At 48.1% G+C, this 12,828-nt stretch overlaps 1 protein-coding gene across 1 annotated transcript in view; it reads right to left on the bottom strand.

Moving 5' to 3' along the window:
* The window catches only part of SETD7 (SET domain containing 7, histone lysine methyltransferase), a 75,500-nt gene that overhangs the window by 16,723 nt on the left and 45,949 nt on the right, over window positions 1-12,828 (bottom strand). Inside the window, 1 exon segment of the mRNA XM_030191720.1 lies at window positions 726-915. Coding sequence (XP_030047580.1) covers window positions 726-915 — 190 coding nt within the window.

The raw sequence follows: 12,828 nt of genomic DNA, 5'->3' as shown, positions 1-12,828 counted from the left end.
CTATGCCCCTGGGGTGGCGGTAAGTGCTCCCTCTTCCACGGCCATGTGGTAAGAGCAATCTTACCGCATGGCCATTTTCAGGCATTTTTACCCACTGTAAGGGGCTGCAGCACACGGCAAAAACAGCCCCCACTGCTAGCACAGGGCCCTTTTTACTGCAGCTTAGTAAAAGGACTCCTATGCCACTTAAGCGCACCCTTAGAATAATGCTTAGTAGCCCTGCCATCGCGTGTGAAAGTATTAGTGTTCTGTACATTTACACACTCAAGTGGTGTGCAAATCCAGGTGACCAGGAACAGAACTCCCCTTCACGAGCCTTCATTTGCAACTACCCAGAGAAATGTTCCCTATTTTCATCCCTTCCACAGTCCAGTCATTTAAGTGAGAGCCCTTGGCCAAAGCCAACAAACCACAGCGCCCTCTTGTAAGAAACAGACCTGGAGATCCTGGTTACTAGATGTCACCATTATGCAGTGGATAAGGCCCCCTCCACCGAGTGACTGAACACTAACTCTACATTATGGGCTACTGTCACAAAACATCAAAATGGAAACGAAGGAAGAGTAGAGAAGGATTTATAAAAGATTTTCTACAGTACAAAACGTTTCAGATTTATCAATGAAAATATTCCAGTGTTTCCACTCGACATACCACGCCAGATAAATACAAGCACATTTTCACCCATTTTTAATTACAATAATTGTCCCAACATTGAATGGACTTACTATCCGGTATCAGTTCAAATTGAGGTTTCCCCTCTTCTATCGACATAAGCATTGCCAGTCTTCCTTCTATCATTTCTCCATCTACGAATTTTCCATACAGTGCAATCCTCATATCGGGGTACACATAGCCTATCTTGTCTCCTGTCATCTCTCCATCTTCGTTGACTTCTCCCACAAGGCTTCCTCCATCCTGGTGAGAAAGTGATCAAAAGAAAGCTTAATTAGAAAACAGAACGGTCTAGAGTGAGCTACGAACTGTCGACCATATCCTATGAACTCTCCTAGCCAAAAGTCAAGGTTGGCTAAAGGCTGAGCCAGCTGGACGTCAACTTCTTGGTAGAGGAAGAGTTCGATCACCTAGATGTCTCTTGATAGGCGGTCGGTGGCCCAACTGTTTGGGGAGGCTAATGGGGGTGGGGTTAGGGGTGGGGCCAGGGGTGGAGCTTACATCCATAATTGTCTGACAACACACAGAAAAAAAAAGTAAAAATAAAAGTCACAATTAATACCTTTTATTACATTTAGATATTAGATACGTATCATATGTCAAAGAATAAAGTGGTTGCTCAAAGTATATCCTAACCACAATCGCTCAACTGCAAAACACTATGCACAAACTTGTTCAAAAACACACTCAGAACCTTACTGTACCATAAATATTACACTGGGCAGAACCTAATTCACCAATATACCACCCATACGGACAACATCACAGACCGTCAACAATATGAAACAAGGAATCATATTACAATTCTCATGCACAGCCACAAAACATTATTTTAGGGTGGATGGTATTCACAATGAGCTCCTTTTATTAACGACCAGATAGAGATAAGAGTTTTCAAATTTCAATTTTGGCACAGTATAAGTCATCAAAAACACATAGAACACAGATACATCCTCACCAAGTATAGAATAAGTAACCACAAACTAAAATAGAAATATATAGACAAAAATTAAACTGAACCCCCAAGAGGCCAGATTCCACATTCAATGCAACACCACAAAAACAGTGATGCATATCCCTAGTACTGTGCAAAATATAAAGATAGCAGACATAAATTTGAAAAAACTGACAAATACCAATCACCACTTTTCAAATTAAAAAATAGAAATAAAACAAAACAGAGAAAATAAGATAATACCATTTTATTGGACTAATACTTTTTCAATTAGCATTCAGAGGCCAAAACCTCCTTCCTCAGGTCAGTACTGCTGTTACGGTCCTGTCCTGACCTAAGGATGGAGGTTTTGGTCTCTGAAAGTTGGTCAAAACTGTATTAAAATTAGTCCAACAAAAAGATCACCTTATTTTTATTTCTATTTATCACCACAGCTACAATACTAAGCAAATAAATACATCTTTTTTTCTACCTTTGTCGTCTCTGGTTTCTGCTTTCCTCTTCTTCTCTTCACTCTCCCTTCCATCCAGCATCTGCTCTCTTTCTCTCTCCCTTTCATCCAGCGTCTGTCTGCTTTCTCTGCCCCTTCCATCCACTGCCTGCCCTTTCTTTCCCTTCTGCCTGTGTCTTCCTCTTTTCTTTGTACATATGCATTCCAGTATCTCCCCCCCCCTCCATCTTTATTTCTCCTCTCTGTTCGTCATCCATACCCATCTTCCGCTTACCTCCTATTTGACTTTTTTCTCTCCATGTCCACTGTCATTCCCTCTGACTCACTATCTCTCTTATCTATAACCTCCCCTGTCCCCTCTGTATTTCTGTCCCTATTCCACCCATGTTCAGTATTTGCTCTCTGTGTTCCCATCCCTGTTCCCAAGTTCAGCATCTGCCCTGTGTCCCCTTCCCATGATGTTCCTCACCCTTCTTTCTCTCTCTCCTACACTCCCACCCCTCTTCTCTCCACCCCCCTTTCCCTTTGGTGTGGCTGGAATTGCTGTCCTTCCGTCCCCCCGTCCCCCCGATTATTGCACTCCCCCTCCGCTCCTGCATGCCTCCAAGCTTGCCAGCAGCATCTCAGCAATGAATGTGCGCTGCCTTCTGCCTGCCCCGGAAGCCTCCTCTATACAACTTCCCGCGTAGGCGGGACAATGAACAGAGAATGCTTCCGGGATTGGCTGAAGGCAGCACTCACATTGCTGATGCTGCCGGACTCCAAAATTTAAAGATTAGCAGAGTCGGGGGGGGGGGGGGGGGGGAGAGATGCTGGGACACCCCATGCAGGACCGGACCAGTTGGGGGCAGGGCAGGGGAAGACGTCAATGGATGGCAGCACCGGAGCACCCGCACCCCCTAACCAGACCGGGACCGCCCCCACCAGTATGCCACTACCCATAGGTCCCGACTCCCACCCCCTGCATGCACACAGAGTTGACGGTGCTGATTGCTGGTTACCGCTTGTGGTAGTAGCGATTAAGGGAGCAGGAGGACTCGTTGCCAGCCGGCCAGCCTGAAGGGAGAGTCGCGCGGGGGAGGGAAAGAGGAGAAACAGGTCTGGAGGAAGACGGAGAAACTGCTGATCCTGCTGTTAACTTCTGGCCGGGGAGGCTTAGCCTCCCCAAGCCTCTTATACCGGGCGCCAATGTGTCTCTTTATTGCTACAGGGAATATTCAACTTGTGCCGACAGCAACAGCAGCAAAGATGCCAAGTTCCTCCTGCCCCCACCCCACTTCTGAAACCTGCTATCATTGATAGCTGCTGCTGAAGGACAAAACAGATGCTTCCAGAAGCAGAGACAGCCCTCTTCATGCTAACCTAGCCCACAATACTACTACTACTATTTAGTATTTCTATAGCGCTACAAGGCATACGCAGCGCTGCACAAACATAGAAGAAAGACAGTCCCTGCTCAAAGAGTTTACAATCTAATAGACAAAAAATAAAGTAAGCAAATCAAATCAATTAATGTGAACGGGAAGGAAGAGAGGAGGGTAGGTGGAGGCGAGTGGTTACGAGTCAAAAGCAATGTTAAAGAGGTGGGCTTTCAGTCTAGATTTAAAGGTGGCCAAGGATGGGGCAAGACGTAGGGGCTCAGGAAGTTTATTCCAGGCATAGGGTGCAGCGAGACAGAAGGCGCGAAGTCTGGAGTTGGCAGTAGTGGAGAAGGGAACAGATAAGAAGGATTTATCCATGGAGCGGAGTGCAAGGGAAGGGGTGTAGGGAAGGACGAGTGTGGAGAGATACTGGGGAGCAGCAGAGTGAATACATTTATAGGTTAGTAGAAGAAGTTTGAACAGGATGCGAAAACGGATAGGGAGCCAGTGAAGCGACTTGAGGAGAGGGGTAGTATGAGTAAAGCGACCCTGGCGGAAGACGAGACGGGCAACAGAGTTTTGAACCGATTGGAGAGGGGAGAGGTGACTAAGTGGGAGGCCAGCAAGAAGCAGATTGCAGTAGTCTAAACAAGAGGTGACAAGGGTGTGGATGAGGGTTTTGGTAGAGTGCTCGGAAAGAAAGGGGCGGATTTTACGGATGTTGTAAAGAAAGAAACGCCAGGTCTTGGCAATCTGCTGGATATGAGCAGAGAAGGAGAGAGAAGAGTCAAAGATGACCCCAAGGTTTCGAGCTGAGGAGACAGGGAGAATGAGAGAGCCATCAACAGAAATAGAAAACGGGGGGAGCGGGGAGGTGGGTTTGGGGGGGAAAATGAGAAGCTCGGTTTTGGTCATATTTAATTTCAGGTAGCGTTGAGACATCCAGACAGCAATGTCAGACAAGCACGCTGAAACTTTGGTTTGGATGCAAGGTGAGATATCAGGGGTAGAAAGGTAGATTTGGGAGTCATCAGCATAGAGATGGTAGGAAAAGCCATGGGATGAGATTAATGAACCAAGGGAAGAAGTGTAGATAGAAAAGAGGAGGGGACCAAGAACAGAACCCTGAGGTACGCCGACAGGCAGAGGGATAGAAGTAGAAGAGGAGCCACCAGAGTGAACACTAAAGGTGCGGAGGGAGAGGTAGGAAGAGAACCAGGAAAGGACAGAGCCCTGGAATCCAAGTGAGGACAGGGTATCGAGAAGTATGCTGTGATCGACAGTGTCAAAAGCAGCGGAAAGATCAAGAAGAATGAGGATGGAATATTGACCTCTGGATTTAGCCAGTAATAGGTCATTGGAGACTTTAGTAAGCGCAGTTTCGGTTGAGTGGAGAGGGCGAAAACCAGATTGTAGTGGGTCAAGAATAGCATGTGAGGAAAGAAAATCAAGGCAGCGGCGGTGAACAGCACGCTCAAGTAATTTGGAGAGAAAAGGAAGGAGGGAGATGGGTCGGTAATTAGAGGGACAAGTAGGGTCGAGTGAAGGCTTCTTAAGGAGAGGTGTGACCACAGCATGTTTAAAGGCAGCAGGGACAGTCGCAGTGGAAAGTGAGAGGTTGAGAATGTGACAGATAAAAGGAATAAGAGCAGGACGCTATTGTCTAGCCATAGAGAACTGTCCTGAATTTGGAGCACAAATCCCTTTCAACATTTTAATCAACCAAAATATGACTTCTGTCCCTTTAACAAGGCCCATAATTTTAAGCATGCGACACAGGTGATTCTCCCATCTGGGGGTTTAAGTTTTATTATATTTGATGATTTACCACCTTTTATACAATAGACAGGAAAGCAGTTTACAGAAATAGCAAACTGGGCTAAACAAATATTTTACAGAAAGGAACATAATATAACAAAGATATACAATAAGATTCTGATATCAATGTACTTACTATCCAGGTTAGTCAGGGAAGACAAGTTCAAATTCCACTGCAGTTGCTTGTGACCTTGGACAAGGCACTGAACTCTCCATTATCTCAGGTACAAACTTAGACTGGAAGCCCTCCTGGGACAGGAAAATACCTACAGGCTCATTTTCAAAGCACTTAGCCTCCCAAAGTTCCATAGAAACCTATGGAACTTAGCCTCCCAAAGTGCTTTGAAAATATGCCTCTAGCTAGTGTACCTGAATATAACTCACCTTGAGCTACAGCAGAAAAAGGTGTGAGCTGAATCCAAAATCCCTTTCCCCTTTCCCAAATATCTGGTACCCTTGATAAAGGTCCTGCCACCCAGGGGCAGCCCAAGGCAATCTGTCACCTGAGGCAGGGATGAAATTGCGCCCTGGTCCCCCAGCATCGCGCCCCCTGCCAACTCCTTCCCGTCCCTCCACTGCCCCAGTCTAGCATCTCTCCCCCCCCCCAAGCCTACCTTCTTTTTTTGTTGTTGTTATTTTCAAAAGTTGGTGGTTGTAGCAATCCCCATTCACTGCGCTGCTGCCTGCACTACTGTCTCCTTTGTACTGCAGCCTGCCTCTGAGGAAAGATGGGCGCCCTTCTCTTTCGAAAATGAGCTGGTTGGTGATCTAGTGGTCAAACCAGGGCAGGAGCAATCTCTAGTCGCTCCTACTACTACTACTACTTAACATTTCTAGAGTGCTACTAGGGTTACGCAGCGCTGTACAAATTAACAATTAAGGACGGTCCCTGCTCGGAAGAGCTTACAATCTAAAGGACGAAATGTCAAGTTGGGGTAGATAAGATTTCCTGAGAAGAGGTGTAGTGATTAGGTGCCGAAGGCGACATTGAAGAGGTGGGCTTTGAGCATTGATTTGAAGATGGGTAGGGAGGGGGCACGGCGTATGGGCTCAGGGAGTTTGTTCCAGGCATGGGGTGAGGCGAGACAGAAGGGGCGGAGCCTGGAGTTGGAGGTGGTGGAGAAGGGTACTGAAAGAAGGGATTTGTCTTGAGAGCGGAGGTTACGGGTAGGGACGTAAGGGAAGATGAGGGTAGAGAGGTACGGAGGGGCCGCAGATCGAGTGCATTTGTAGGTGAGTAAGAGAAGCTTGAACTGTATGCGGTATCCGATTGGGAGCCAGTGAAGTGACTTGAGGAGAGGGGTGACATGAGTATATCGGTTAAGGCGGAAGATAAGACGTGCGGCAGAGTTCTGGATGGACTGAAGGGGGGATAGATGGCTACGTGGGAGGCCGGTCAGGAGTAGGTTGCAGTAGTCAAGGCGAGAGGTGTTGAGAGAGTGGATGAGAGTTCGGGTGGTGTGCTCGGAGAGGAAGGGGCGAATTTTGCTAATGTTATAGAGGAAGAAGCGACAGGTCTTGGCTATCTGCTGGATGTGCGCAGAAAAGGAGAGGGTGGAGTCGAAGATGACACCGAGGTTGCGGGCAGATGAGACGGGGACGATGAGGGTGTTATCAACTGAGATAGAGAGTGAAGGGAGAGGGGAAGTGGGTTTGGGTGGGAAAACAATAAGTTCAGTCTTAGACATATTCAGTTTCAGGTGGCGGTTGGACATCCAGGCAGCAATGTCGGATGTGACTCTGCCCCTGCAGTCTCCGCCGTCAACATGGCTGCAGCAGAGCCTTCAGCAGCAGGTCTTGCATTGCCATATTGGGACAGACCAAAGGTCCATCAAGTCTAGTATCCTGCTTCCAACAGTGACCAGTTGAGCTACCTGGCAGGATTCCAAAAGAGTAATACATTTCCGGGAATAAGGGGTAGATGTTCCCCAAGTCCATCTTAATAATGGCTTATGGATTTTTCTTTTAGGAACTTATCCAAACCTTTTTTAAACCCTACTAAGCTAACGGCTTTTACCAAATTCTCTGGCAACGAATTCCAGAGCATAATTACAAGATGAGGGCTCCTTTTACTAAGTGGCGGTAAGCCCAACGCGAGCTTACCGCTCGCTATACGGGAAGTAATGCCGGGCTACCGAAGCAGCCTGGCAGCACTTCCCACCCCTAGCACGTTGTAAATTTCCGCAGCTACAAAAACGTATTTATTTTTGTGGCGCTACAGTGTAACCGGCGGTAATCGAGCAGTGCTGCACGCTGCCCGGTTACTGCCGGGTTAACGCGGGAGCCCTTACTACCACCTCAATGGGTGGTGGTAAGTGCTCACCCTCCGAAATGGCCGTACGGTAAGTACTTTACTTGCCGCGCGGCCCTTTCCTGCAGGAAGGCGAGACTTCCCTTTTACCAGCTGCAGTAAAAGGGGGCCTCGGCGCACATGTAAAACAGGTGCCGACGCCAGCCCCCTTTTGCCAAAGCTTGGTAAAAGAAGCCGAGTGATTTGTTTTACATTTACTACTTAGTAGCTTCATTGCATGCTCCCTAGTCCTTGTACGTTTGGAAACAGTAAACAAGTGATTCATGTCTACCTGTTCCACTCAGGGGCGTAGCCAGACACCCAATTTTGGGTGGGCCTGGGCCCAAGATGGGTGGGCAGAAGAACTCCACCTTGTCCCACAAGTGATTTGGTGTCTCCATCTCTCACCTGCGTGCCATATGGTTCTCAAACATACCCCCTCCCCTGCATACTTTTTAAATAGCAGATTTTCACAAATATCTGGCTGTGAACACAGCCCCATAGCCTTCTATCTGATGCAACTTCCTGTTTCCACATAGGAGGGAATATATCAGAGGAAAGGCTGTGTGGGTTAGTGTGAGCACTATGTATCAGTTGCTGCTCGCTGCAGGTGAAGATCTATTTAAAAAGTATGCAGGAGGGACAGTTGTTGGGAGGTTTTGGCTGGTGGGGCTTGGGGATCCCTGCCAGCCACATCATAGGTATGCTGCTACTAGGTGGGCCTGAGCCCAAAATGGGTGGGCCTGGGCCCACCCGGGCCCACCCTTGGCTACGCCACTGGTTCCACTCCACTCAATGTTTTATAGACCTCTATCATATCCGCCTTCAGTCATCTCTTCTCCAAGCAGAAGAGCCCTAGCCTCTTAAGCCTTTCTTCATTGGGAAGTCGTTCCATCCCCTTTATCATTTTGGTTGACCTTCTCTGTATGTTTCCTAATTCAGCTAAATCTTTTTTTTTTTTTTGAGATGCAAGATCCAGAATTTCACACAATATTCGAGATGCAGACGCACCTTGGACCCTATTTCATTCTGATCGCAATCTTCTAGACTAACAAAGGAATTGGATTTATGCACCTTCTGACACTTTTTTGGGGGGAGATAAAATTTTACACACGGGAAAAAAAAGTGTGTAACATATTTGCAAACGCAAAATGGCTCTTATAAAAATTGTCACAAAAGAGAGGGAATACAGTATACAAGAACAACCAAACAAAGCAAACACTGGGCCTTCAGGATTGAGAAAAATGTAGTTCTTTATTTATAATGGAGACCCGACACGGTCCGTGTTTCGGCGTACAAACGCCTGCATCAGGGGTCAAGGGACTCCTATAGGTCAGCAAGGTAATAAGTTGACAAAGATGTGGAATGAACAATCAGGTTATATTACCTTTTTAGAATCCTGGTTTCCACTGAGTCTTTCTTTCAGCTGTAAAACCCTCTCAAGAACACTTTTACAATCTGCCATGCTAGTAGAATCCCTAACAACTACAATTTCTCCACCAACCCTGCTAAAGCTCAAATAGCAAACACAACAGGTTGTAGGGAGGTTTTTTTTTCGGCCGCGGGGGGGGGGGGGGGGGGGGGGGGGGGCTAGTGACGTTTTGGGCGGGGTTAGTGACGTTCTGGGCGGGGCCGATGACGGCGGGGGCGGGGTTGATGACGGCGGGGGTGGGGGTGTCATGGGGCGGGGTTTGACTTTGGGCGGGTTTTGGGCTGGATTTGGGCTCGTTTGGGTGGGAAAAAATTTTTCTACCTGGCAACCCTGGTAGTAAACAAGAAGACATGTATCTGTATCAGGTCATTGGTGAGATGTTTTCTGGAGTTGTGGAGGCCGTACGTCCAAACGAGTACAGACAGAGAAGAAGTGATCCACAAAAGCGCTATTAAAATGGTGCAGTGTCTGTACCAAAAGTACTATGAGGATGAGCAAGTCTGGCATTGGAGCAGCTTCCCTGAGTCCCCAAGCCTGTTCAAAGCTGAAGGAGGCACAGCCTACTAGCAAGCTTTGAGGCCCACTCCTCTGCCTGGGTCCCAGCATTTTAATACTGGCCCAGGAGATGAAAACAAAAAAAACCCCAACATTTTACAAAGAGTGTGTGAGAATATATAAGAGAGGATGAGTGTAAATATAAATATCTATATATATAAAAGGCACCACCAACGTTCTATGAAGCCTCCAGCCGGAAGTGTGAAGCGCCAGAGATATCCGGTTTCCCCATGAGTGACGGAAAACAGCACAGCACGAAATCCCTCTCTCTGTAACAGTGAAGGACTCAGAGGGGGAGGGGAGAGAGACGCCCTCACTCTCTCTGTAACACAAACACAGAACAGCAGGAAACTTAACACTGAAGGACTGGACTCGGAGAGGGGAGGGGGAGGGGACAGACAGCACAGGGGAAGGGAGAGAGGGCAGGGACACACACACTCCCACATGCACACTCTGAAGAAAACCTTGCTAGCCCCCGTTTCATTTGCATCAGAAACGGGGCTTTTTTACTAGTATATTGTCCAGCTTATAATTGAAAAAGAAAAACGCCTATATTGCGACCCAAATTGGGAGATAGACGTTTATCTCACAAAAACGAATAAAGCGGTACAATCGAAAGCCGAATTTGGACGTTTTCAACTGCACTCCGTCGCGGATGCGGACAAAGTTGATGGGGGCGTGTCGAAGGCGTGGTGAAGGCGGAACTGGGGCGTGGTTATCGGCCGATCAGAGATAGGCGCCTTTCGCCGATAATGGAAAAAAAATATGCGTTTTTAGCGAGAATTTAGGGCACTTTTCCTGGACCCTGTTTTTCCACGAATAGGGCCCCAAAAAGTGCCCTAAATGACCAGATGACCACTGGAGGGAGTCGGGGATGACCTCCCCTGACTCCCCCAGTGGTCAAAAACCCCCTCCCACCACAAAATATGCCGTTTCACAACTTTTTATGTTCACCCTCAAATGTCATACCCACCTCCCTGGCAGCAGTATGCAGGTCACTGGAGCAGTTATTAGGGGGTGCAGTGGACGTCAGGCAGGTAGACCCAGGCCCATCCCCCCCCCACCTATTACACTTGTGCTGGTAAATGGGAGCCCTCCACACCGCCCCCCAAACCCACTGTACCCACATGTAGGTGCCCCCCTTCACCCCTTAGGGCTATAGTAATGGTGTAGACTTGTGGGTGGTGGGTTTTGAGGGGGATTTGGGGGGCTCAACACCCAAGGGAAGGTGCTATGCACCTGGGAGCTCTTTTACTTTTTTTTTTTTTTTGTAAAAGTGCCCCCTAGGGTGCCCGGTTGGTGTCCTGGCATGTGAGGGGGACCAGTGCACTACGACTCCTGGCCCCTCCCACGAACAAATGCCTTGTATTTATTCGTTTTTGAGCTGGGCGCTTTCATTTTCCATTATCGCTGAAAAACAAAAACGCCCAGCTCACAAATTGTTGAATAAAACACGGACGTCTATTTTTTCCCAAAATACGGTTTGGCCCGCCCCTTCATGGACCCGTTCTCGGAGATAAACGCCCATGGAGATAGACGTTTACGTTCGATTATGCCCCTCCACATCTCACACACACACACACCTTTGAGGGTTTCAATGTATCACATGTATGTGTGTGTGCATGTATGTGTGTGTGTGTGTGTGTGTATCACTTGTCTAAACATTTTTTAAAACCCTCTATCTATATATACAGATCATTATTATTATGACATTTGTATCCCACATTATTTCAAATAAGCTCAGGTTCAATGTGGCTTACATTCAAGAAAAAAACGTCAAAAACAATACAGTCAGATAACACTTTAGCATATTAGGAATAATTGTGTGTTTGTCATGAAACTAGGCCTCGACAAGTTTTCATTAAATCTAAGAGCCAGCCCAAACACTCAAAAGCCAGCGTCTTCTTTCCCACCCTTCCAAATTGCCCCCACTAAAATTGTGTGTGTGTGGGGGGGGGGGGGGGGGGGGGGGGGGGGGGAGGTTGAATCCCCTCCCAGATTAGCAGCAGCTCCTTTAGAAATTGACTTACTAAGATGTTTTTCTCCCCCTATTTTGTGCCTGTGGGCAAAGAAACTTTAGTAAATCAATTCATTAGGTGCCTCTGCTAATCAACTGCAAAGTTAGTAGTCTCCCTCCCAAAGCATGTCAGCTGCCACCCTCTAGATAGGTGAAGCAAAGAGGCAATTGCCTCTCTGTTTTGACTATCAGCATAGCCTGGTTCTTCCCATGGGTGTGTGTGTGTGTGTGTGTGTGTCTCATACCTCCCCCCACAGCTTTCACTCTTGCCCCCCCTCCAGCTTTCCCCCAGTACCTCTTGCTATCTCAAACTGCTTCTCTTCCCCTGCACAGCAATCGAGCTCTGTATATACTTGAGCAGTGCGGAGCAGGAAGTTGGGGAAGTCTTGCGGTTTCAAGTACCATGAGACTTCCCGAACCCCCTGCACTGTGCGGCACAGTGGCGTAGACAGTATGGGGCCACCTGCCGCCGACCCGCCCGACCCCCCTTCCCGCTGCCAACCCGCCGTCGCCTACCTTTGCTGGCAAGGGACCCCAACCCCCGCCAGCCGAGGTCCTCTTCTTCCTAATCCCGAGCAAGGCTTCGTTCTAGTCTGATGTCCTGCACGTACAACGTGCAGGACGTCAGACTCACAGAAACAGAACGAAGCCATCCTGCAAGGCTTCATTCTGTTTGTGTGAGTCTGACGTGACGTCAGACTAGAACGAAACATTGCGCGGGATTGGGAAGAAGAGGACCTCGGCTCGGCTGGCGGGGGTTGGGGTCTCCCGCCAGCAAAGGTAGGCGACGGTGGGTTTGCGGCAGGAGGGGGGGGGGTCAAAGTTGGTGGTGGTGGGGTTCGGCAATGGCGATGGGGGGGTTGGCGGTGCCGGGGGGGGGGCTAAATGTGCCCCCTCACCTCGGGCTCTGGACCCCCCTCCCACCGAAGTCTGGCTACGCCCCTGCTGTGCGGATCAAGTATATGCAGAGCTTGATCGCCGTGCAGGGGGAGAGAAGGAGGCAGTGCTGAAGAAGGAAAAAAATATATATCAGAGCTATGAAAATCCCTGGCATCAGGATGACATTTCTAGGCACCACAGCAACATGGTGCCCGGGATTTATCGAGCCAAACACTCTGTGTGTATGTATATATGTGTATATATATATGTGTGTGTGTATATATATATACATATACATACACACACACACACACATGTATGTACACCCTTTCACAGGGTACCACCAGAAAAGGTGGTGGATGCATGGAATAGTCCAGGGGCATAGCCAGACAACAGAT

This window comes from Microcaecilia unicolor, chromosome 2 (assembly GCF_901765095.1).
Source record: "Microcaecilia unicolor chromosome 2, aMicUni1.1, whole genome shotgun sequence".
NCBI classification, from domain to species: Eukaryota; Metazoa; Chordata; class Amphibia; order Gymnophiona; family Siphonopidae; genus Microcaecilia; species Microcaecilia unicolor.
This window is presented reverse-complemented; position numbering and strand designations above follow the sequence as displayed.